The sequence below is a fragment of the Oncorhynchus mykiss genome, chromosome 23, assembly GCF_013265735.2.
Source record: "Oncorhynchus mykiss isolate Arlee chromosome 23, USDA_OmykA_1.1, whole genome shotgun sequence".
Classification (NCBI taxonomy): domain Eukaryota; kingdom Metazoa; phylum Chordata; class Actinopteri; order Salmoniformes; family Salmonidae; genus Oncorhynchus; species Oncorhynchus mykiss.
Window position 1 is genome coordinate 13838629 of NC_048587.1, and position 19533 is coordinate 13858161.

At 45.4% G+C, this 19533-nt stretch overlaps 1 protein-coding gene across 6 annotated transcripts in view; it reads left to right on the forward strand.

The window, feature by feature from the left end:
- The window catches only part of cpeb3 (cytoplasmic polyadenylation element binding protein 3), a 65162-nt gene that overhangs the window by 14386 nt on the left and 31243 nt on the right, over positions 1-19533 (forward strand). For 4 of the 6 annotated variants that reach the window (XM_036959923.1, XM_036959924.1, XM_036959925.1 and 1 more), the window contains exon 3: positions 12387-12540. In XM_036959923.1, the coding sequence (XP_036815818.1) occupies positions 12387-12540 (154 nt within the window). The remainder of the gene's footprint in view (positions 1-12386; positions 12541-19533) is intronic. The other 2 variants (XM_021580234.2, XM_021580236.2) reach the window with 1 other exon arrangement.

The window sequence follows — 19533 nt, forward strand, 5'->3', positions numbered from 1 at the left end:
AAGAAGGCGCAACAGCCCCTCTTCAACCTCAAGAGGCTGAAGAACTTTTTCTTGTCACCCAAAACCCTGACAAGGTTGTACAGATGCACAATTTAGAGCATCCTGTCGGGCTGTATCACCGTCTGGTACGGCAACTGCATCGCCCATAACCGCAGGGTGTTGCGGTCTGCACAATACATCACTGAGGGCAACTACCTGCCCTCCATCAGCACTCGATGTCACAGAAAGGCCAAAAAGGATCATAAATAACATCAACCACCCGAGCCACTGCCTGTTCACCCCGCTACCATCCAGAAGGTCGATGTCAGTACAGGTGCAACAAAGCTGGGACGGAGAGCGGCTGCTGCCTACATTGAGACCCAATTACTGGCCACTTTAATTAATGGATCACTCGTCACTTTATACAATATCACTTTAAATAATGCCCCTTAGTAATGTTTACATATCTTACACTATATAAACGTGATATGAATAATGTATCTATACTATCATTGCACCTTGCCTATGTTGCTCGGCCATCGCCCCTCCATATACTTGCATGTACATATTCTCATTCACCCCTTTAGATTTGTGTGTATTAGGTAGTTGTTGGGGAACTGTTAGTGCAGTAATATCTAACAAGTAATCTATCGGAACTAGAAGCACAACCATTTCGCTACATTCACATTAACATCTGCTAATCACGTGTATGTGACACATAAAATTTGATTTGTACTTTTATAACCAACCTATAAAGAAATATGTTGTAATGATTAAAAGCCGTGTCCTCCTTTCTTTCCTTCGACATTTTGAAAGTCTTATTGGTAGCCTTTACAAATGCAAAGACTACACTTAAAATGATTGTAAAATACATGTAATTATTTATTAAGAATTCAAAGGCTAATAGGCATATTCGGTGTACTATTTATTGTTGTTGGCTACAGTGTAGTTAGTGTATGTTACTCCCCCTCACTCTGCAAAATTCTGTTGATGTTGCTGCTCAAGGAACCTAATTTCTCAATTGTAATTTATTTTTCTCAAGCTCCACATTTTAAATTTTTCCTCTCAGTTTCTCAGTCTCCGTCTCTCTCTATTGCCTTCTCTATGAACGCCAACTGCATCTCATTTCGCTGGTCTTGTCCCGATGCACCCTGCTCTGGCTCTGCGTTGTGGCTGTAAACGATGTGTCCAGGCAGCTCGAGTCCGTGTCTAAAAGACATAACAAACATTGAAATTATAACAAGTAGCCTTAATAGGAGAGTGGGCAGCTTGTTGCATGCAGACCGTGGTCACAAGAAATAGAAGGACCTAACAAGGGCAAAGACAACATTGGCGCCTTGAAATATCCCGCACATATAGCCTACACTTGGCAGTTAGATAATGATAAATGAATGGTTTTAGTTTGTACTGTTGCTATTAAACGCCACTACTAGGCTGCTGTTAGTGGATGTGGTTCTTGAGCTTTTTTATCATCTTTGTCATTCTGCTGGGTGAATGCGCAGGGTGATGCCGTGCTGTCCACACCATCCATTCCCATGAAAGGCAGGGGAATCTGTGCCAAATATACAGTGGGGCAAAAAAGTATTTAGTCAGCCACCAATTGTGCAAGTTCTCCCACTTAAAAAGATGAGAGAGGCCTGTAATTTTCATCATAGGTACACTTCAACTATGACAGACAAAATGAGAGAAAAAAAATCCAGAAAATCACATTGTAGGATTAATGAATTTATTTGCAAATTATGGTGGAAAATAAGTATTTGGTCAATAACAAAAGTTTCTCAATACTTTGTTATATACCCTTTGTTGGCAATGACAGAGGTCAAACGTTTTCTGTAAGTTTTCACACACTGTTGCTGGTATTTTGGCCCATTCCTCCATGCAGATCACCTCTAGAGCAGTGATGTTTTGGGGCTGTTGCTGGGCAACACGGACTTTCAACTCCCTCCAAAGATTTTCTATGGGGTTGAGATCTGGAGACTGGCTAGGTCACTCCAGGACCTTGAAATGCTTCTTACGAAGCCGCCACTCCGTTGCCCGGGCAGTGTGTTTGGGATCATTGTCATGCTGAAAGACCCAGCCACGTTTCATCTTCAATGCCCTTGCTGATGGAAGGAGGTTTTCACTCAAAATCTCACGAAACATGGCCCCATTCAGTCTTTCCTTTACACGGATCAGTCGTCCAGGTCCCTTTGCAGAAAAACAGCCCCAAAGCATGATGTTTCCACCCCCATGCTTCACATTAGGTATGGTGTTCTTTGGATGCAACTCAGCATCCTTTGTCCTCCAAACACGACGAGTTGAGTTTTTACCAAAAAGTTATATTTTGGTTTCATCTGACCATGTGACATTCTCCCAATCTTCTTCTGGATCATCCAAATGCTCTCTAGCAAACTTCAGACGGGCCTGGACATGTACTGGCTTAAGCAGGGGGACACGTCTGGCACTGCAGGATTTGAGTCCCTGGTGGCATAGTGTGTTACTGATGGTAGGCTTTGTTACTTTGGTCCCAGCTCTCTGCAGGTCATTCACTAGGTCCCCCCTAGTGTGGTTCTGGGATTTTTGCTCACCGTTCTTGTGATCATTTTGACCCCATAGGGTGAGATCTTGCGTGGAGCCCCAGATCGAGGGAGATTATCAGTGGTTTTCCATTTCCTAATAATTGCTCCCACAGTTGATTTCTTCAAACCAAGCTGCTTACCCATTGCAGATTCAGTCTTCCCAGCCTGGTGCAGGTCTACAATTTTGTTTCTGGTGTCCTTTGACAGTGTGACTGTTTGAGGTTGTGGACAGGTGTCTTTTATACTGATAACAAGTTCAAACAGGTGCCATTAATACAGGTAACGAGTGGAGGACAGAGGAGCCTCTTAAAGAATAAGTTACAGGTCTGTGAGAGCCAGAAATCTTGCTTGTTTGTAGGTGACCAAATACTTATTTTCCACCATAATTTGCAAATAAATTCATTAAAAATCCTACAATGTGCTTTTCTGGATTTTTCTCATTTTGTCTGTCATAGTTGAAGTGTACCTATGATGAAAATTACAGGCCTCTCATCTTTTTAAGTTGGAGAACTTGCACAATTGGTGGCTGACTAAATACTTTTTTGCCCCACTGTATAAGCTATGTTGCTGTAAGGCAATATTTTAGAAGCAGGACCTCCTAGGTGGGTTTTTCAGGGCACCACATCTTTTCATGCTCGTCATGAGCTCTTTTCCTTTCTTTCGCACGTAATCCACTGATCTGCAGCCAAACTCCCCATTCTCATCATTTACTTTATTGTACTGAACAAAAATATAACCGCAACATGTAAAGTGTAGGTCCCATGTTTCGTTCCTTCCAAGATCGCATAGCAGTTCAGACGTCTTTTGTCCTCGTCTTGTCGTGTCCTGTATATATATATATTTACAACTTTTTTCACATACATTTTATTTTTATTTTCTATCAACTCATCTTCTAAACACTCTCCTGCAACCAGCCTCACCAATTTATATTTATAAAAAAGTATTATTTACCTCAGATCTGCAATCCTTCAGGAAGCTAGCCAGAAACTCCAGGAGGCTGGCCAGAAACTAGCCAGAAGCTAGCCAGGAGCTAGCCCAGAAGCTAATCAGAAGCTAACCACGGTTTGTGGTCATCGGCTGTCCTTTAGTTCGAAAATCTATCGAAAATCTATCGCCAGTTTTGTACGGCGCAGCGCGGCTCGGAACGGAACATACCGGACCAATTTTTCTCTCCATGTCCCTGGATTTCAACTGCTCTCTGGACATTCATACCCGGATCTCACAGCTAGCTAGCTGCTATCCGTGTGACAGTCGGCTTTCGTCGATTCCGGAGCAAACATCGATTGTTCCGGTGCTAGCCAGCTCCGTCAATCACGCCTGAGTCCCATCATTCACTCCTGGGCTGCAGTCACCTATCCGGACCCGTTTCACTGCCTACGCGGAGCCCCACCGGGCCTTCACAACCGGACTGCCGACGTTATCTACCTGAAGGAGATCCGGCTGGCTCCTCTGTCGCGACGTTACCGGAACGCCCATCTGCGGCCCGCTAACCGTTAGCTGTCTTTCCGGCTGCTATCTGAATAGACAATCGGACAATTTATTTATTTGAATTATTATGTTTTCTTCTCGGGCCTCTATAACTATATCTATTGTTCTTATTTTTGTTGTTGTGTGATTTGGATTAATCCCCTCTACCACACGGAACCCCACTAATCTACTGACCGAACGCAAGAGGTGGCTAACAACAGACTCCATCCTATGCTAGCTTGCTACCGGTTGGCTTGGCTAGCTGTCTAAATCGCCGTGACCCTAAACCAACCTCTCCACTCACTGGACCCTTTTGATCACTCGACTAAGCATGCCTCTCCTTAATGTCAATATGTCTTGTCCATTGCTGTTCTGGTTAGTGTTTATTGGCTTATTTCACTGTAGAGCCTCTAGTCCTGCTCACTATACCTTATCCAACCTATTAGTTCCACCACCCACACATGCAATGACATCTCCTGGTTTCAATGATGTTTCTAGAGACAATATCTCTCTCTTCATCACTCAATACCTAGGTTTACCTCCACTGTATTCACATCCTACCTTACCTTTGTCTGTACATTATACCTTGATGCTATTTTATCGCCCCCAGAAACCTCCTTTTACTCTCTGTTCCAGACGTTCTAGACGACCAATTCTTATTGCTTTTAGTCGCACCCTTATCCTACTCCTCCTATGTTCCTCTGGCGATGTAGAGGTGAATCCAGGCCCTGCAGTGCCTAGCTCCACTCCTATTCCCCAGGCGCTCTCTTTTGACGACTTCTGTAACCGTAATAGCCTTGGTTTCATGCATGTTAACATTAGAAGCCTCCTCCCTAAGTTTGTTCTATTCACTGCTTTAGCACACTCTGCCAACCCTGATGTTCTAGCTGTGTCTGAATCCTGGCTTAGGAAGACCACCAAAAACTCAGACATTTTAATTCCAAACTACAACATTTTCAGACAAGATAGAACTGCCAAAGGGGGCGGTGTTGCAATTTACTGCAAAGATAGCCTGCAGAGTTCTGTCCTACTATCCAGGTCTGTACCCAAACAATTTGAACTTCTACTTTTAAAAATCCACCTTTCTAAAAACAAGTCTCTCACCGTTGCCGCCTGCTATAGACCACCCTCTGCCCCCAGCTGTGCTCTGGACACCATATGTGAACTGATTGCCCCCCATCTATCTTCAGAGCTCGTGCTGCTAGGCGACCTAAACTGGAACATGCTTAACACCCCAGCCATCCTACAATCTAAACTTGATGCCCTCAATCTCACACAAATTATCAATGAACCTACCAGGTACCTCCCCAAAGCCTTAAACACGGGCACCCTCATAGATATCATCCTAACCAACTTCCCCTCTAAATACACCTCTGCTGTCTTCAACCAAGATCTCAGCGATCACTGCCTCATTGCCTGCATCCGTAATGGGTCAGCGGTCAAACGACCTCCTCTCATCACTGTAAAACGCTCCCTGAAACACTTCAGCGAGCAGGCCTTTCTAATCGACCTGGCCGGGGTATCCTGGAAGGATATTGACCTCATCCCGTCAGTAGAGGATGCCTGGATATTTTTTAAAAATGCCTTCCTAACCATCTTAAATAAACATGCCCCATTCAAGAAATTTAGAACCAGGAACAGATATAGCCCTTGGTTCTCCCCAGACCTGACTGCCCTTAATCAACACAAAAACGTCCTATGGCGTTCTGCATTAGCATCGAACAGCCCCCGTGATATGCAGCTGTTCAGGGAAGCTAGAAACCATTATACACAGGCAGTTAGAAAAGCCAAGGCTAGCTTTTTCAAGCAGAAATTTGCTTCTTGCAACACTAACTCAAAAAAGTTCTGGGACACTGTAAAGTCCATGGAGAATAAGAACACCTCCTCCCAGCTGCCCACTGCACTGAAGATAGGAAACACTGTCACCACTGATAAATCCACCATAATTGAAAATTTCAATAAGCATTTTTCTACTGCTGGCCATGCTTTCCACCTGGCTACTCCTACCCCTGTCAACAGCACTGCACCCCCAACAGCAACTCGCCCAAGCCTTCCCCATTTCTCCTTCTCCCAAATCCATTCAGCTGATGTTCTGAAAGAGCTGCAAAATCTGGACCCCTACAAATCAGCCGGGCTAGACAATCTGGACCCTTTCTTTCTAAAATTATCTGCCGAAATTGTTGCCACCCCTATTACTAGCCTGTTCAACCTCTCTTTCGTGTCGTCTGAGATTCCCAAAGATTGGAAAGCAGCTGCGGTCATCCCCCTCTTCAAAGGGGGGGACACTCTTGACCCAAACTGCTACAGACCTATATCTATCCTACCATGCCTTTCTAAGGTCTTCGAAAGCCAAGTCAACAAACAGATTACCGACCATTTTGAATCTCACCATACCTTCTCTGCTATGCAATCTGGTTTCAGAGCTGGTCATGGGTGCACCTCAGCCACGCTCAAGGTCCTAAACGATATCTTAACCGCCATCGATAAGAAACATTACTGTGCAGCCGTATTCATTGATCTGGCCAAGGCTTTCGACTCTGTCAATCACCACATCCTCATCGGCAGACTCAACAGCCTTGGTTTCTCAAATGATTGCCTCGCCTGGTTCACCAACTACTTCTCTGATAGAGTTCAGTGTGTCAAATCTGAGGGTCTGTTGTCCGGACCTCTGGCAGTCTCTATGGGGGTGCCACAGGGTTCAATTCTTGGACCGACTCTCTTCTCTGTATACATCAATGAGGTCGCTCTTGCTGCTGGTGAGTCTCTGATCCACCTCTACGCAGACGACACCATTCTGTATACTTCCGGCCCTTCTTTGGACACTGTGTTAACAACCCTCCAGGCAAGCTTCAATGCCATACAACTCTCCTTCCGTGGCCTCCAACTGCTCTTAAATACAAGTAAAACTAAATGCATGCTCTTCAACCGATCACTACCTGCACCTACCCGCCTGTCCAACATCACTACTCTGGACGGCTCTGACTTAGAATACGTGGACAACTACAAATACTTAGGTGTCTGGTTAGACTGTAAACTCTCCTTCCAGACCCATATCAAACATCTCCAATCCAAAGTTAAATCTAGAATTGGCTTCCTATTTCGCAACAAAGCATCCTTCACTCATGCTGCCAAACATACCCTTGTAAAACTGACCATCCTACCAATCCTCGACTTTGGCGATGTAATTTACAAAATAGCCTCCAATACCCTACTCAACAAACTGGATGCAGTCTATCACAGTGCAATCCGTTTTGTCACCAAAGCCCCATACACTACCCACCATTGCGACCTGTACGCTCTCGTTGGCTGGCCCTCGCTTCATACTCGTCGCCAAACCCACTGGCTCCATGTCATCTACAAGACCCTGCTAGGTAAAGTCCCCCCTTATCTCAGCTCGCTGGTCACCATAGCATCTCCCACCTGTAGCACACGCTCCAGCAGGTATATCTCTCTAGTCACCCCCAAAACCAATTCTTTCTTTGGCCGCCTCTCTTTCCAGTTCTCTGCTGCCAATGACTGGAACGAACTACAAAAATCTCTGAAACTGGAAACACTTATCTCCCTCACTAGCTTTAAGCACCAACTGTCAGAGCAGCTCACAGATTACTGCACCTGTACATAGCCCACATATAATTTAGCCCTATCAACTACCTCTTTCCCATCTGTATTTAATTTATTTATTTATTTTGCTCCTTTGCACCCCATTATTTTTATTTCTACTTTGCACATTCTTCCATTGCAAAACTACCATTCCAGTGTTTTACTTGCTATATTGTATTTACCTTGCCACCAAGGCCTTCCTTTTTTTGCCTTTACCTCCCTTCTCACCTCATTTGCTCACATTGTATATAGACTTGTTTATACTTTATTATTGACTGTATGTTTGTTTTACTCCATGTGTAACTCTGTGTTGTTGTATCTGTCGAACTGCTTTGCTTTATCTTGGCCAGGTCGCAATTGTAAATGAGAACTTGTTCTCAACTTGCCTACCTGGTTAAATAAAGGTAAAAAAATAAGCTGAAATTAAAGATCCCAGACATTTTCCATATGCACAAAAAACCTTTCTCTCAAATTTGTGCAGAAATTTGATTACATTCCTGTTAGTGAGCATTTCTCCTTTGCCAAGATAATCCATCCACCTGACAGGTGTGGTATATCTCGAAGCTGATTAAACGGCATGATCATTACACAGGTGCACCTTGTGCTGGGGACAAATAAAGGCCAATCTAAAATGTGCAGTTTTGTCACACAACACAATGCCACAGATGTCTCAAGTTTTGAGGGAGCGTGCAATTGGCATGCTGACTTAAGGAATGTCCACCAGAACTGTTGCCAGAGATTGAATGTTCATTCCTGTACCATAAGCCACCTCCAACATCATTTTAGAGAATTTGGTAACTGGCCTCGCAACCGCACACCACGTGTAATCACTCCAGCCCAGGACCTCCACATCCAGCTTCTTCACCTGCGGGATGGTGTGAGACCAGCCACCAAGACAGCTGATAAAACTGGGTTTGCACAACAGAAGAATACCTGAACAAACTGACAGAAACGTCTCAGAGAAGCTCCTCTGCGTGCTCGTCGTCCTCATCAGGGTCTTGACTGCAGTTCTGCGTTGTAACCGACTTCAGTGGACAAATGCTCACCTTCGATGGCCACTGGCACGATGAAGAAGTGTGCTCTTCACAGATGAATCCCGGGCAGATGGCAAACAGTGTGTAGGGTGTCGTGTGGGCGAGCGGTTCGCTGACGTGAACGAAGTTCCCCATGGTGGCGTTGGGGTTATGGTATAGGCAGGCATAAGCTACGGACAAGGAGCACTATTGCATTTTTATCGATGTCAATTTGTGTGCAGATACCGTGACGAGATGGCCCATTGCTGTGCCATTCATCCGCCACCATCACCTCATGTTTCAGCGTGATAATGCACAGCCCCATGTCACAAGGATCTGTACACAATTCCTGGACGCTGAAAATGACCTAGTTCCTCCGTGGCCTGCACACTCACCAGACATGTCGCCCATTGATTATGTTTGGGATGCTCTGGATCGACGTGTACGACAGAGTGTTCCAGTTCCTGCCAATATCCAGCAACTTCGCACAGCTGTTGAAGAGAAGCAGGACAACAATCCACAGGCCACAATCAAAAGCCTGATCAACTCTATTCGAAGGAGTCACGATGCATGAGGCAAATGGTGGTCACCAGATAGTGACTGGTTTTCTGATCCATGGCCCTACCTTTTTTTTAAGGTATCTGATGCATATCTGTATTCCAGTCATGTGAAATCTATATATTACGGACTAATTTAATTTATTTCAATCGATTTTGATTTCCTTTAGATGAACTGAAATTGTTGCGTTTATAATTTGGTTCAATGTCGTTAAAGCTTCCAGATTGTATTTTTTGTCTTCTGTTTGTTGCAGTGCTATTGGACTTAACTGTCAGAATCTCTCGACGTTTGCTATACAGCTCTATGGTTTTCCTTATTTCTGAAAATGTGACATATGCTAGCTATCTCGTTATTTACTTTTGGAAACGGATTGTAATGAGAAACGAGCACTGCCTAGCAGCCGTCACTTACGCCGGGCTTAGCTACGACTTGTGTTAGTTTCGGTTGGTGCAACAGGACGTAGCCAGGCCCAAACTAGCATTTAAGACCACTTATTTATTTATTTTACGTCCAACTGGTGCAACCGGCCCCAGATGTGGAGACAATTTTAAGAATAGGGAGCAATGTTAACATGGTCTGTATCCCACATGCTGGTGTATTACCACAATCAAAGCAGTGGTGGAGTGGTCTGATAGATGCAGTATATAATGGGTATCTCCTCAGAGTCCTATTCGTTAGGGCAGAACTTTGCAAAAGGTTTTGCGATGGATAACGAAAACAAGCGTTGCTTATAGGACAAGTTCAGGTCGTCCCTCCCTGTTACCTTCCATTTCGTGTCTAATGAACACAACCCAGGTATTTTAGCCACTGACTGTGAATGATGCCCTTCACTCTCTTTGTTCAGGATCAGGAGAGTGCATGGTGATGGAAAAAGAGGGGAGGTGAATGAAAAACTCAGCATTTTAAATGTTTACCGTTTGTACCAAGTGGGCAGATTTTTATCTGCCGCTGCAGTGCTGTGGATCCAGAGAGACGGGGGAATAACGCTTTTGAATGCACGACAATAGCACTGGTGGCAAACAATGTGGCCCCGAGGCTAGGGCAGTGGACTCACAGGACACATCTGTCAAGGGCTAGGCCTAACTCGAATTCACCAGGCACACGCTGTCACTTGCCTACGCCCTCTTAAACTCATTCACTTACTCGCTGACTTACTCGCCTACAATAAAAAATATATTTTATGATACGATCTACTATAATGTGTCTCCTTCTCAGGTCACAAGTATCAACACATATTGGATCAGTCTCTCCCTCAATGAACCAGGAAGTGGGCCAAAATAATCTCACTGAATCAACTCTGTAGTCTGGGCCCAAATATATATCAAATGGCCCTAAACTTTATAGGCTGAACTTCATGCAGAACGATTTGCCTAATGCCCTACCCTCCTCCCTCTCGCTGTGAACGTTGAGGATTCAGATCAGATGAATGTAGGCTATTGAGTAGAATATGATTTGATTCCACTGCCCAATTGGTATTATATTTAGAAATGAGTCCCAGGCAGCCCAGCAGTTGAATGTGTTCAAAAGGTGGGTTCAGCGGGTGGCGACGTAGCAGGTCAAGCTGGCCAGAAGGACTGACGCACACACAGAGGGAGTGCTTAATCTTTGGCTGAAGGTCAGGCAGGTTTGGTGACAAGCTTCAATGTATTTCTGGCGCGTTCTTCCCTACCATATTCTTATTTGTCAGTTTATTAGGTATGAGGCCATGGATGAGGCCATGGACATATGCTTTTACGCCAAATCCTGACTGCCATTAGCATGACGCAACAGGAACTTGGATTCGTTAGACCAGGCAATGTTTTTCCACTCCTTGATTGTCCAGTATTTGTGATCTGGTGCCAACTGCAGCCGCGTCTTCTTTTTAGCTTCTATGAGTGGACCCAGTGTGGTCGTCAGCTGCAATAACCCATCTGTGACAAGGACTGATGAGTTGTGCTTTCCAAGATGCCGTTCTGCACACCACTGTTGTAGTGTGCTGTTATTTGCCTGTTTGTGGCCCGCCCGTTAGCGTGCACGATTCTTGCCGTTCCCCCACGACCTCCCATCAATGAGCTGTTTTTACCCACAAGACTGCTGATGACTGTATGTTTTTTGTTTGTCACACCACTCTCTGTAAACCCTAGACTCTGTCGTATGTGAAAAGCCCAGGAGGCTGGACATTTCTGTGGTACTGGAACCAGCGCACTTGGCACCGATGATCATACCACGCACAAAGTCACTTAAGTCACACTTTTTGCCAATTCTAACATTCGTTTGATAAGTAACTGAATGCCTTGATGCCTGTCTGCCTGCTTTATATGATGTGACTCACTGACTCACTGTTGGTGTACCTAATAAACTGGCTAGAGTATGCCACAGGTGATATGTTCAGAAATGTTAATTTGATGATTTTGGAGGAATGGCTATTATGTGACACTAGCCCAAGGATGGTCGTACACACCATATGGAAACATCTTGAGTGTTTGAGGAAAGAGCACACTCTCAAATCACGCCATACTTGGCACTATCTCTCCTTGATTGGAATGTGTGTCCCTACTCTTGAAATCCTTTGCTTTTTACTTGCCAAGTGACATATAGTTGTAAAGATGAAATGATAAATGTATGTGCAGTGCGCGCACACCTTTTCCGATCAGACCAAGCGAAATGTGCACTGTGCAGTCCCAGCTGCTAAAGTCATACTCCCTCTCTCTCAGTTTCTGTTGGCTAATGTATGATCTTGACTGTGATATTTGCTGCGATTACAAGATCAGCTGGTCTTGGCCTGCTTTGACGCTCCAACAATACCAAGGTGGTGTGTCGCTACATGAAAACATCTGGCTTCGACTCTGCCCTTAAGCAAAGGGAACCAACCAGAATTTGAACAGCGATGCAAATTGCGAACACATGCACGTTTCCCGTGGTTTCTGCTGTGTGATTATAGGCAGTATGGTCTGTGATTTGGGCACGAGAGTTGTACGAGACCCTCATTCAGTTGAAACCCTTGCTCTCCCCTTATCAGGGGTCACTGCTCAACTTTCAACAAATGGATGTGTTTGTATATTTTGTGCGTCTGTGTGGATGACGGGCTTTCCTTATTCTCTCACAAGTCATCGAGCTATTATCTCAAGCTAGTCTTAGGCAAGTTGGTGTCGAGTAGTGGTGGTGTTGTGTTCTACTTTGATAACCAGCTGAGATAAGATGACTAACCTCTGACCCCTCTCTTCTCTTGCAGGACCGGAATCGGCCCTTTGATGCATTTAGCTTGCACTCTTTGGAGAATTCCTTAATGGATATGATAAGGACTGACCATGACAAAGGTAAACCACACCCAGCTGGTGGCCCACCAATGACTATCGCTGATATTATATGGAGGAATCATTTTGCAGGTTAGGAGTGTCCATACATCCACGCTTTTTTTTCTTTGTTGTTGGCTTCATGGCTTCATATTTGCACTATTTGCCATCTCTACCACCAATACAATCTAGTTGAGTTGATTTTGCAATCAATGAACCATTGGCCTTACCTGCAAAATCTTACACACTGTTCTTGTAGTCTGTGTGTAGTGAATGCTTTAAAAAAAAAAAAATCGCCCCTCGAGCTGCTTCTCAGCGTTGTCTTCTGACTTTAATCAAGTACTCGTGATGACATTTCTGCTTCTATTTCCTGGGTAAATATTGCTGTCACATGTAAATGTGAATGTTGACAAGATGGCACTTGTGTCATCATGGTGTGCTGTCGCGTTTTGTGGTTTGAGTGACGGCGTGCGATCCGATTGCTCTCATGTATGTGTGCGTGACCCTTTCGTGTGCCTCCTCGTAGACGTGTGCTCTTATTGCAACCATATTCTTTGACAGACTTTAATGGCACAGGGAAGGTTATTGTGGTCCGATTTCTGTGCCTCTTTTTTTTTGTGAGTGGGGGGAAAGGATACAAGAGAATGTGAAATTGGTATGAAACCAATCTAAAGTTACCCCTTTATAGGTTACGCCCCTGCTGCGGGATGACAAAAACATTGATTCAAAACTCGATGGGTCCATACTTACAAACTCTTGATTAAACCTAAACTTATTCTTGAAATAAATGCTACATTTCAGCATTTCACCATAGGCTCTGAAAAAGCACCTGCCGAGTACCAGTCTCGTCAAGTGCCTGCTGGTAAGCTTTTTTGACTTAGGATGCCACCTGGCAATGATTACAAATGACGGTACATTACTGCTATTCAACAAGACCATGAGCCTCTCTGATTTAAAAAAATAAATAAATTAATGAGTGGGCCAGCATCCTCGTAGAACACTTTCGACACTTTGTAGTCCATGCCCCAGCAAATTAAGGCGGTTCTGAGAGGAAAAACGGTTGGAACTCGATATTAGGACAGAGTTTTGTACGCAGTGTAAACAGGTTTATTCAACATATCTCTTTTTTTTTAACGTTATTCTAAAATGGATTAAATGTTTTTTTCCCCCTCATCAATCTACACACAATACCCCATAATGACAAAACAAAAACAAGATTTATTGGGGTGTTTTGTTGCACATTTATATATATAAAAAAAAGTGGGGAATTATCACATTTACATAAATATTCAGACCATTTACTCAGTACTTTGTTGAAGCATATTTGGCAGCGATTACAGCCTCGACTCTTCCTGGGTATGACGCTACAAGCTTGGCACACCTGTATTTGGGGAGTTTCTCCCATTCTTTTCTGCAGATCCTCTCAAGCTCTGTCAGGTTAGATGGGGAGTGTCGCTGCCTAGCTATTTTCAGGTCTCTCCAGAGATGTTAGATCAGGTTCACGTCCGGGCTCTGGCTGGGCCACTCAAGGACATTCAGACTTGTCCCAAAGCCACTCCTGCATTGTCTTTGCTGTGTGCTCAGGGTTGTTGTCCTGTTGTAAGGTAAAGGTCATGAGCGCTCTGGAGCAGGTTTTCATCAAGGATCTCTCTGTACTTTGCTCCGTTCATTTGTCCCTCGATCCTGACTAGTCACCCAGTCTCTCTTGCTAAAAAACATCCCCACAGTATGATGCTGCCACCACCACGCTTCACCGTATGGATGGTGCCATGTTTCCTCCAGACGTGACGCTTGGCATTCAGGCCAAAGAGTTCAATCTTCAGTTCATCAGACTAGAGGATTTTGTTTCTCATGGTCTGAGAGTATTTAGGTGCCTTTTGGAAAACTCATGTGCCTTTTACTGAGGAGTGGCTTGCGTCTGGCCAGGCTTTTGTCCTTTTGGAAGGTTCTCCCATCTCCACAGAGGAACTTCCAGAGCTCTGTCAGAGTGACCATCGGGATCTTGGTAACCTCCCTGACCAAGGCCCCCTCCCTCGTTTGGTCGGGCGGCCAGCTCTCAGAAGAGAATGGCTGGTTCCAAACTTCTTCCATACAAAAATGATGGAGGCCACTGTGTTCTTGGACCTTCAATGCTGCAGAAATGTTTTTGTACCCTTCCCCAGATCTGTGCCTCGACACAATTCTGTCTCGGAGCTCTACAGACAATTCTTTCGACCTCATGGTTTGGCTTTTGCTCTGACATGCACTGTCAACTGTGGAACCTTTTATATAGACAGGTGTGTGCCTTTTCCAAATCATGTCCAAACAATTGAAATTACCACAGGTGGACTCCAATCAAGTTGTAGAAACATCTCAAGGATGAACAATGGAAACAGGATACACCTGAGCTCAATATCGAGTCTCATAGCAAAGGTTCTGAATTAGTACGGAAATTATAGGTATTGTGTGTAGATTGAGGGGATAAAAACGTTTTAATCAATTTTAGAATGAGGCTGTAACGTAACGAAATGTTGAAAAAGTCCAGGGTTCTCAATACTTTCCGAATGGATTGAATATCGTTTCATCCCTGGTATAACCAGTGCACAGGCCTGAGTAGGCTTTGCTAGTTTGCTGTCACATGACAGCAGCAGGCATGCATGCAGCTTTACAACGAAGAAAACGTCTCTTCTCTAACTCAAACGGTTAAAAGAAAATATGACCCATACAACCAGAGTTACCTTTTTTTTCATGTTGCGGGCCATTTTTAAACTAAACCCGGGACGATCCTTTTTGGTTTGATAACAAACAACTTTGTTCAGCCGTGTTACCTAGCTCACTAACAACCTGGTGACGTGACCGTGGGTCTAGGCTAATTTGATTGGCACTGGAAGAAAGGAAAAATGTCTGCTAATCATGAGATGTGCTTCAAAGGTAGGATTCATATAGGCTTAATGTAAGCCTAAACGAATTATGTGTGTGTGTGTGTATGTATGTATGTATGTATGTGTATATATATAATATATAATGAACACCATATTATATATATTTAACGAACACCATATTATATATCGTGTTTGGTGCCTAACATTTTTTTATGTTGAGCAGCAGCAATGCTAATTACTTGGCCTGGTATGGTATCATTAGTAAAATGTTGGTATTGTGGAGATAAGTACAATGTTGGTAACACTAGATGGTCATGCACCGGTCATGGTACTACAGGGCTAAGTGTGCCGGGTTATCTCATGGGAAAAGCTCATATGTAGCATTTTAGAGAAAATGTTTTAGGTTTGAGGAAGAGTAAGTATGGACCCCATCGCATCAAACAAATGGGTGCAAATGTGTCTTGTTGGATTGCTGGGAACGGAACATGAGCGAAAAATGCCACTCCAAAGGCTGGCATGGTGATTATTTAATACAAAGAAACAGAAAATCAAAGCAATGGTTCAAATGCCTTATTTCAGGGAAATATGAAGGTAGACCAAGTCTTGGTCTAAGGAGAAAAGAGAGTTTACTGTCAAAAGCAACATGTTGTTTTGGAATGGATCTCCCCAAATTCTTTCAACACCACACGTATGTCCTTGAGATCATTTTGTCAGAGTAGGTCACATTCCTATTATGAAAACTGACTCATGTTCAGTGTTGTTTTCTTAGCCTGCCTGACAGTGGAAGTGTTCGGGGGGTGTATTATGAGTTGCTGCCTGCTGCGCTCTCATGCGTAGATTCTGTTTTTTCAATGTTGTGTCGAGAGAGCATTGTTTCATCGCTACAAAGGTCGTCTCGTTCCCGGCCCGAATTCACTGGAACGAGAGAAGGGGACGGAGAGACCAGAATCTCCTGCAAATATTCCCTTGTTGTTGTAAATCAGCTCGGGCACACAGGGAGACTGGAGAGAGTGGGGGAGACTGGAGAGAGTGCGGGGGGGGGGGGGGGGGGGGGTGACTGGGGCGGGGGGGGTGACTGGAGCGAGGGGGGGCGAGACTGAGCGAGAGCGAGGGGGGGACTGGAGCGAAGGGGGGGACTGGAGCGAGAGAGAGCGAAGGGGGGGACTAGAGCGAGGGGGGGACTGGAGCGAGAGAGAGCGAGGGGGGGGACTGGAGCGAGAGAGAGCGAGGGGGGGAACTGGAGCGAGAGAGAGCGAGGGGGGGAACTGGAGCGAGGGGGGGACTGGAGCGAGAGAGAGCGAGGGGGTGACATTTCCAGAGGGAGGGAGGGAGACTGGAGGGAGGGAGACACGAGGGAGGGAGACTGGAGAGAGGGAGACTGGAGAGAGGGAGACTGGAGAGAGGGAGACTGGAGAGAGGGAGACTGGAGAGAGGGAGACTGGAGAGAGGGAGACTGGAGAGAGGGAGACTGGAGAGACTGGAGAGACTGGGTGAGACTGGAGAGACTGGAGAGACTGGGTGAGACTGGAGAGACTGGGTGAGACTGGAGAGACTGGGTGAGACTGGAGAGACTGGGTGAGACTGGAGAGACTGGGTGAGACTGGGTGAGACTGGGTGAGACTGGAGAGACTGGGTGAGACTGGGAGAGACTGGGTGAGACTGGGAGAGACTGGGGGAGACTGGGTGAGACTGGGGGAGACTGGGTGAGACTGGGGGAGACTGGGTGAGACTGGGGGAGACTGGGTGAGACTGGGTGAGACTGGAGAGGGGGAGACTGGGTGAGACTGGAGAGGGGGAGACTGGGTGAGACTGGAGAGGGGGAGACTGGAGAGGGAGAGAGAGTGAGTGGAAGGCTGAGTCCCAGCCAGATGGTTCAACATTCATGCCCCATCACTGTTTACTCCCAGTCCTCGTGTCAACAGCGTGGGCCTGCCTTCAGAGAGGCGTGCTGCAGCTAGCCCTGTCACAGCAGGTCTTCCCTGTTGGTGTCCCCCTCCTTTGACTCCATTGGCTGAGGCTGCCCATAGCGCTAGTCTAATACAGCAAGGCACAGGACAGCTAGCTTGGTCCCAGATCTTTTTGTGCTGTCTTGCCAACGGTCATTGACACTGATCAGAGAAGTTAGCAAGATGGCACAAACTGATCTGGGACCAGGCTAAAGGACAGCCACCGAGGTCTGTCACTTGCATGTATCCTTTCCCTTTGTTATTATTTCAAAGTGAGGAAGAATTGTGCTGTTCTTGATGATAATGTAATCAAACTCACCCCCCCCCCCCCCCCCCCAAATCTAAACTATCATACCGACAATAATAGTGTTCTTTCAAATACTTTTCTCTCATATCTAGCATTTTGTACCCCGAACCTTGAGTGTTGGGATTCCAATCATGTGTGAGAATGAGAGGGGAGGCTGGGTGATTATGAGAATGGAGGGGGGGGGGGGGGGGGGGGGGGAGTTGCACAGAGGGTGTGAATGTAAACCCCTCTCTTCCTGACTATGATGGTGAGAAGGGCGAGACTCTAGCGTTGACTCTGAGAGGAGTCAGTCCAGAGAGAGGGAATTGGGGGGGGGGGGGGGGGAACGACGACTACTGACTGCCACTCTGTTCTTGTGATCCTCTTTAACTCCTCAATGCTGATTAATCAGATCGGAATGGCATGCATGGGGAATTTGCTTTCAAAGGGAGGGGTGCCGGGCTGGGATATCGTGATCAAACGGGTCCTTTTTTTCTTTTATTTTTGCTCCACACTGGAGCGCATGAAGTGAGTCCCGAAATTGGGTCAGCTTAGCTCACGTGTGGAGAGTCAGTAGTTAGGCTTTCCCCTGCTCCACAGTTCCTCCCCTCGGCCTGGAAAAACACCAGCAGTCTGAGCCTGACAACAGACACCACTGCAAGCCACCAGGCTGTGGCTATGGCGCACACAGTCCTTCTCACACACAACCACATATTCTGATCACTCTGACACGGGATGAACTGCTCCGTAGACGTGTGTGTGTACTGCCACATGCAAATCAGGCACTATTCAAAGCACTCATGTCAGTACGCTGAACACAGACACACACACACACATACACACACACACACAGACACACACACACACACACACACACACACACACACACACACACACACACACACACAGACACACACAGACACACACACACACACACACACACACACACACACACACACACACACACACACACACACACACACACACACACACACACACACACACACACACACACAGCTCAGCTCAGCTGAGCTGGTCTGCCTCACATGATCTTATGCCTCAGCTACAAACAAATTCCATTGTCGCTTTGTTTTTGCACTTGAGCTTTTAGAAATGGGCTGTTGTGCGTTTGAGCATTTTTATTTAGGGATGTTTTGAATTAACGTGAATTTCGTCCGTGTGGAGAAACATGTAGCAGCCTCTGCTTCTATGCAAATGTTGTTGATCAGTCGGCTAATATAAGTCTGCAAACGGTTTGTTTGTCATCCGTGGACTCCACGGGTTTAGCCAAAACGAGCTAAAAAATAATCAATACATGCCCACACTCCTATTGAATATACATTCACCTGTAATTGTGAATAGGCCTAAGCCATCTTCATTTTCCCAGTTCATCAAGAGATTTACCATTCAAATAAAGTATTACCATTATGTTAGATTGGTAAAAACAAAGTCACATTTTTTTTTATTTTGTCTCTAGGAAATGTTCTCATCCAAATGGTCAAATGTATTGATGTTGAGCGTTGGCCTAAAATATCGTCCATCCGCCTCCTTGACCCCCAAAAATCGGTATTGGCATCGGCCCTAAACAAATATCAATGTTGGTCGTTCTCTACCTTCCAACGCTACCGCTGTCTGGACAACAGCCAGAGTGTGGTCAAGACATCTGCTGCAACTTCATATTTAGTGTGTCAGGTCTGCTGCACCTGGGAGCTGAAGGTATGGCAACACACTCCCAACAGCCATGTATGCTTAAACATACACTACACGACCAAAAGTAGGTGGACACCTGCTCGTCCAACATCTCATTTCAAAATCAAGGGCATTAATGGAGTTGGTCCCCCCCTTTACTGCTTTAACAGCCTCCACTCCTCTGGGAAGGTGGTCTTCTAACTGTAAATACTCATCTCAACTAGTTTAAAGGCCCAGTGCCGTCAAAAATTTGATTTTCCTGTGTTTTTATATTTCTTATATATGTGTATATATATATTTCTAA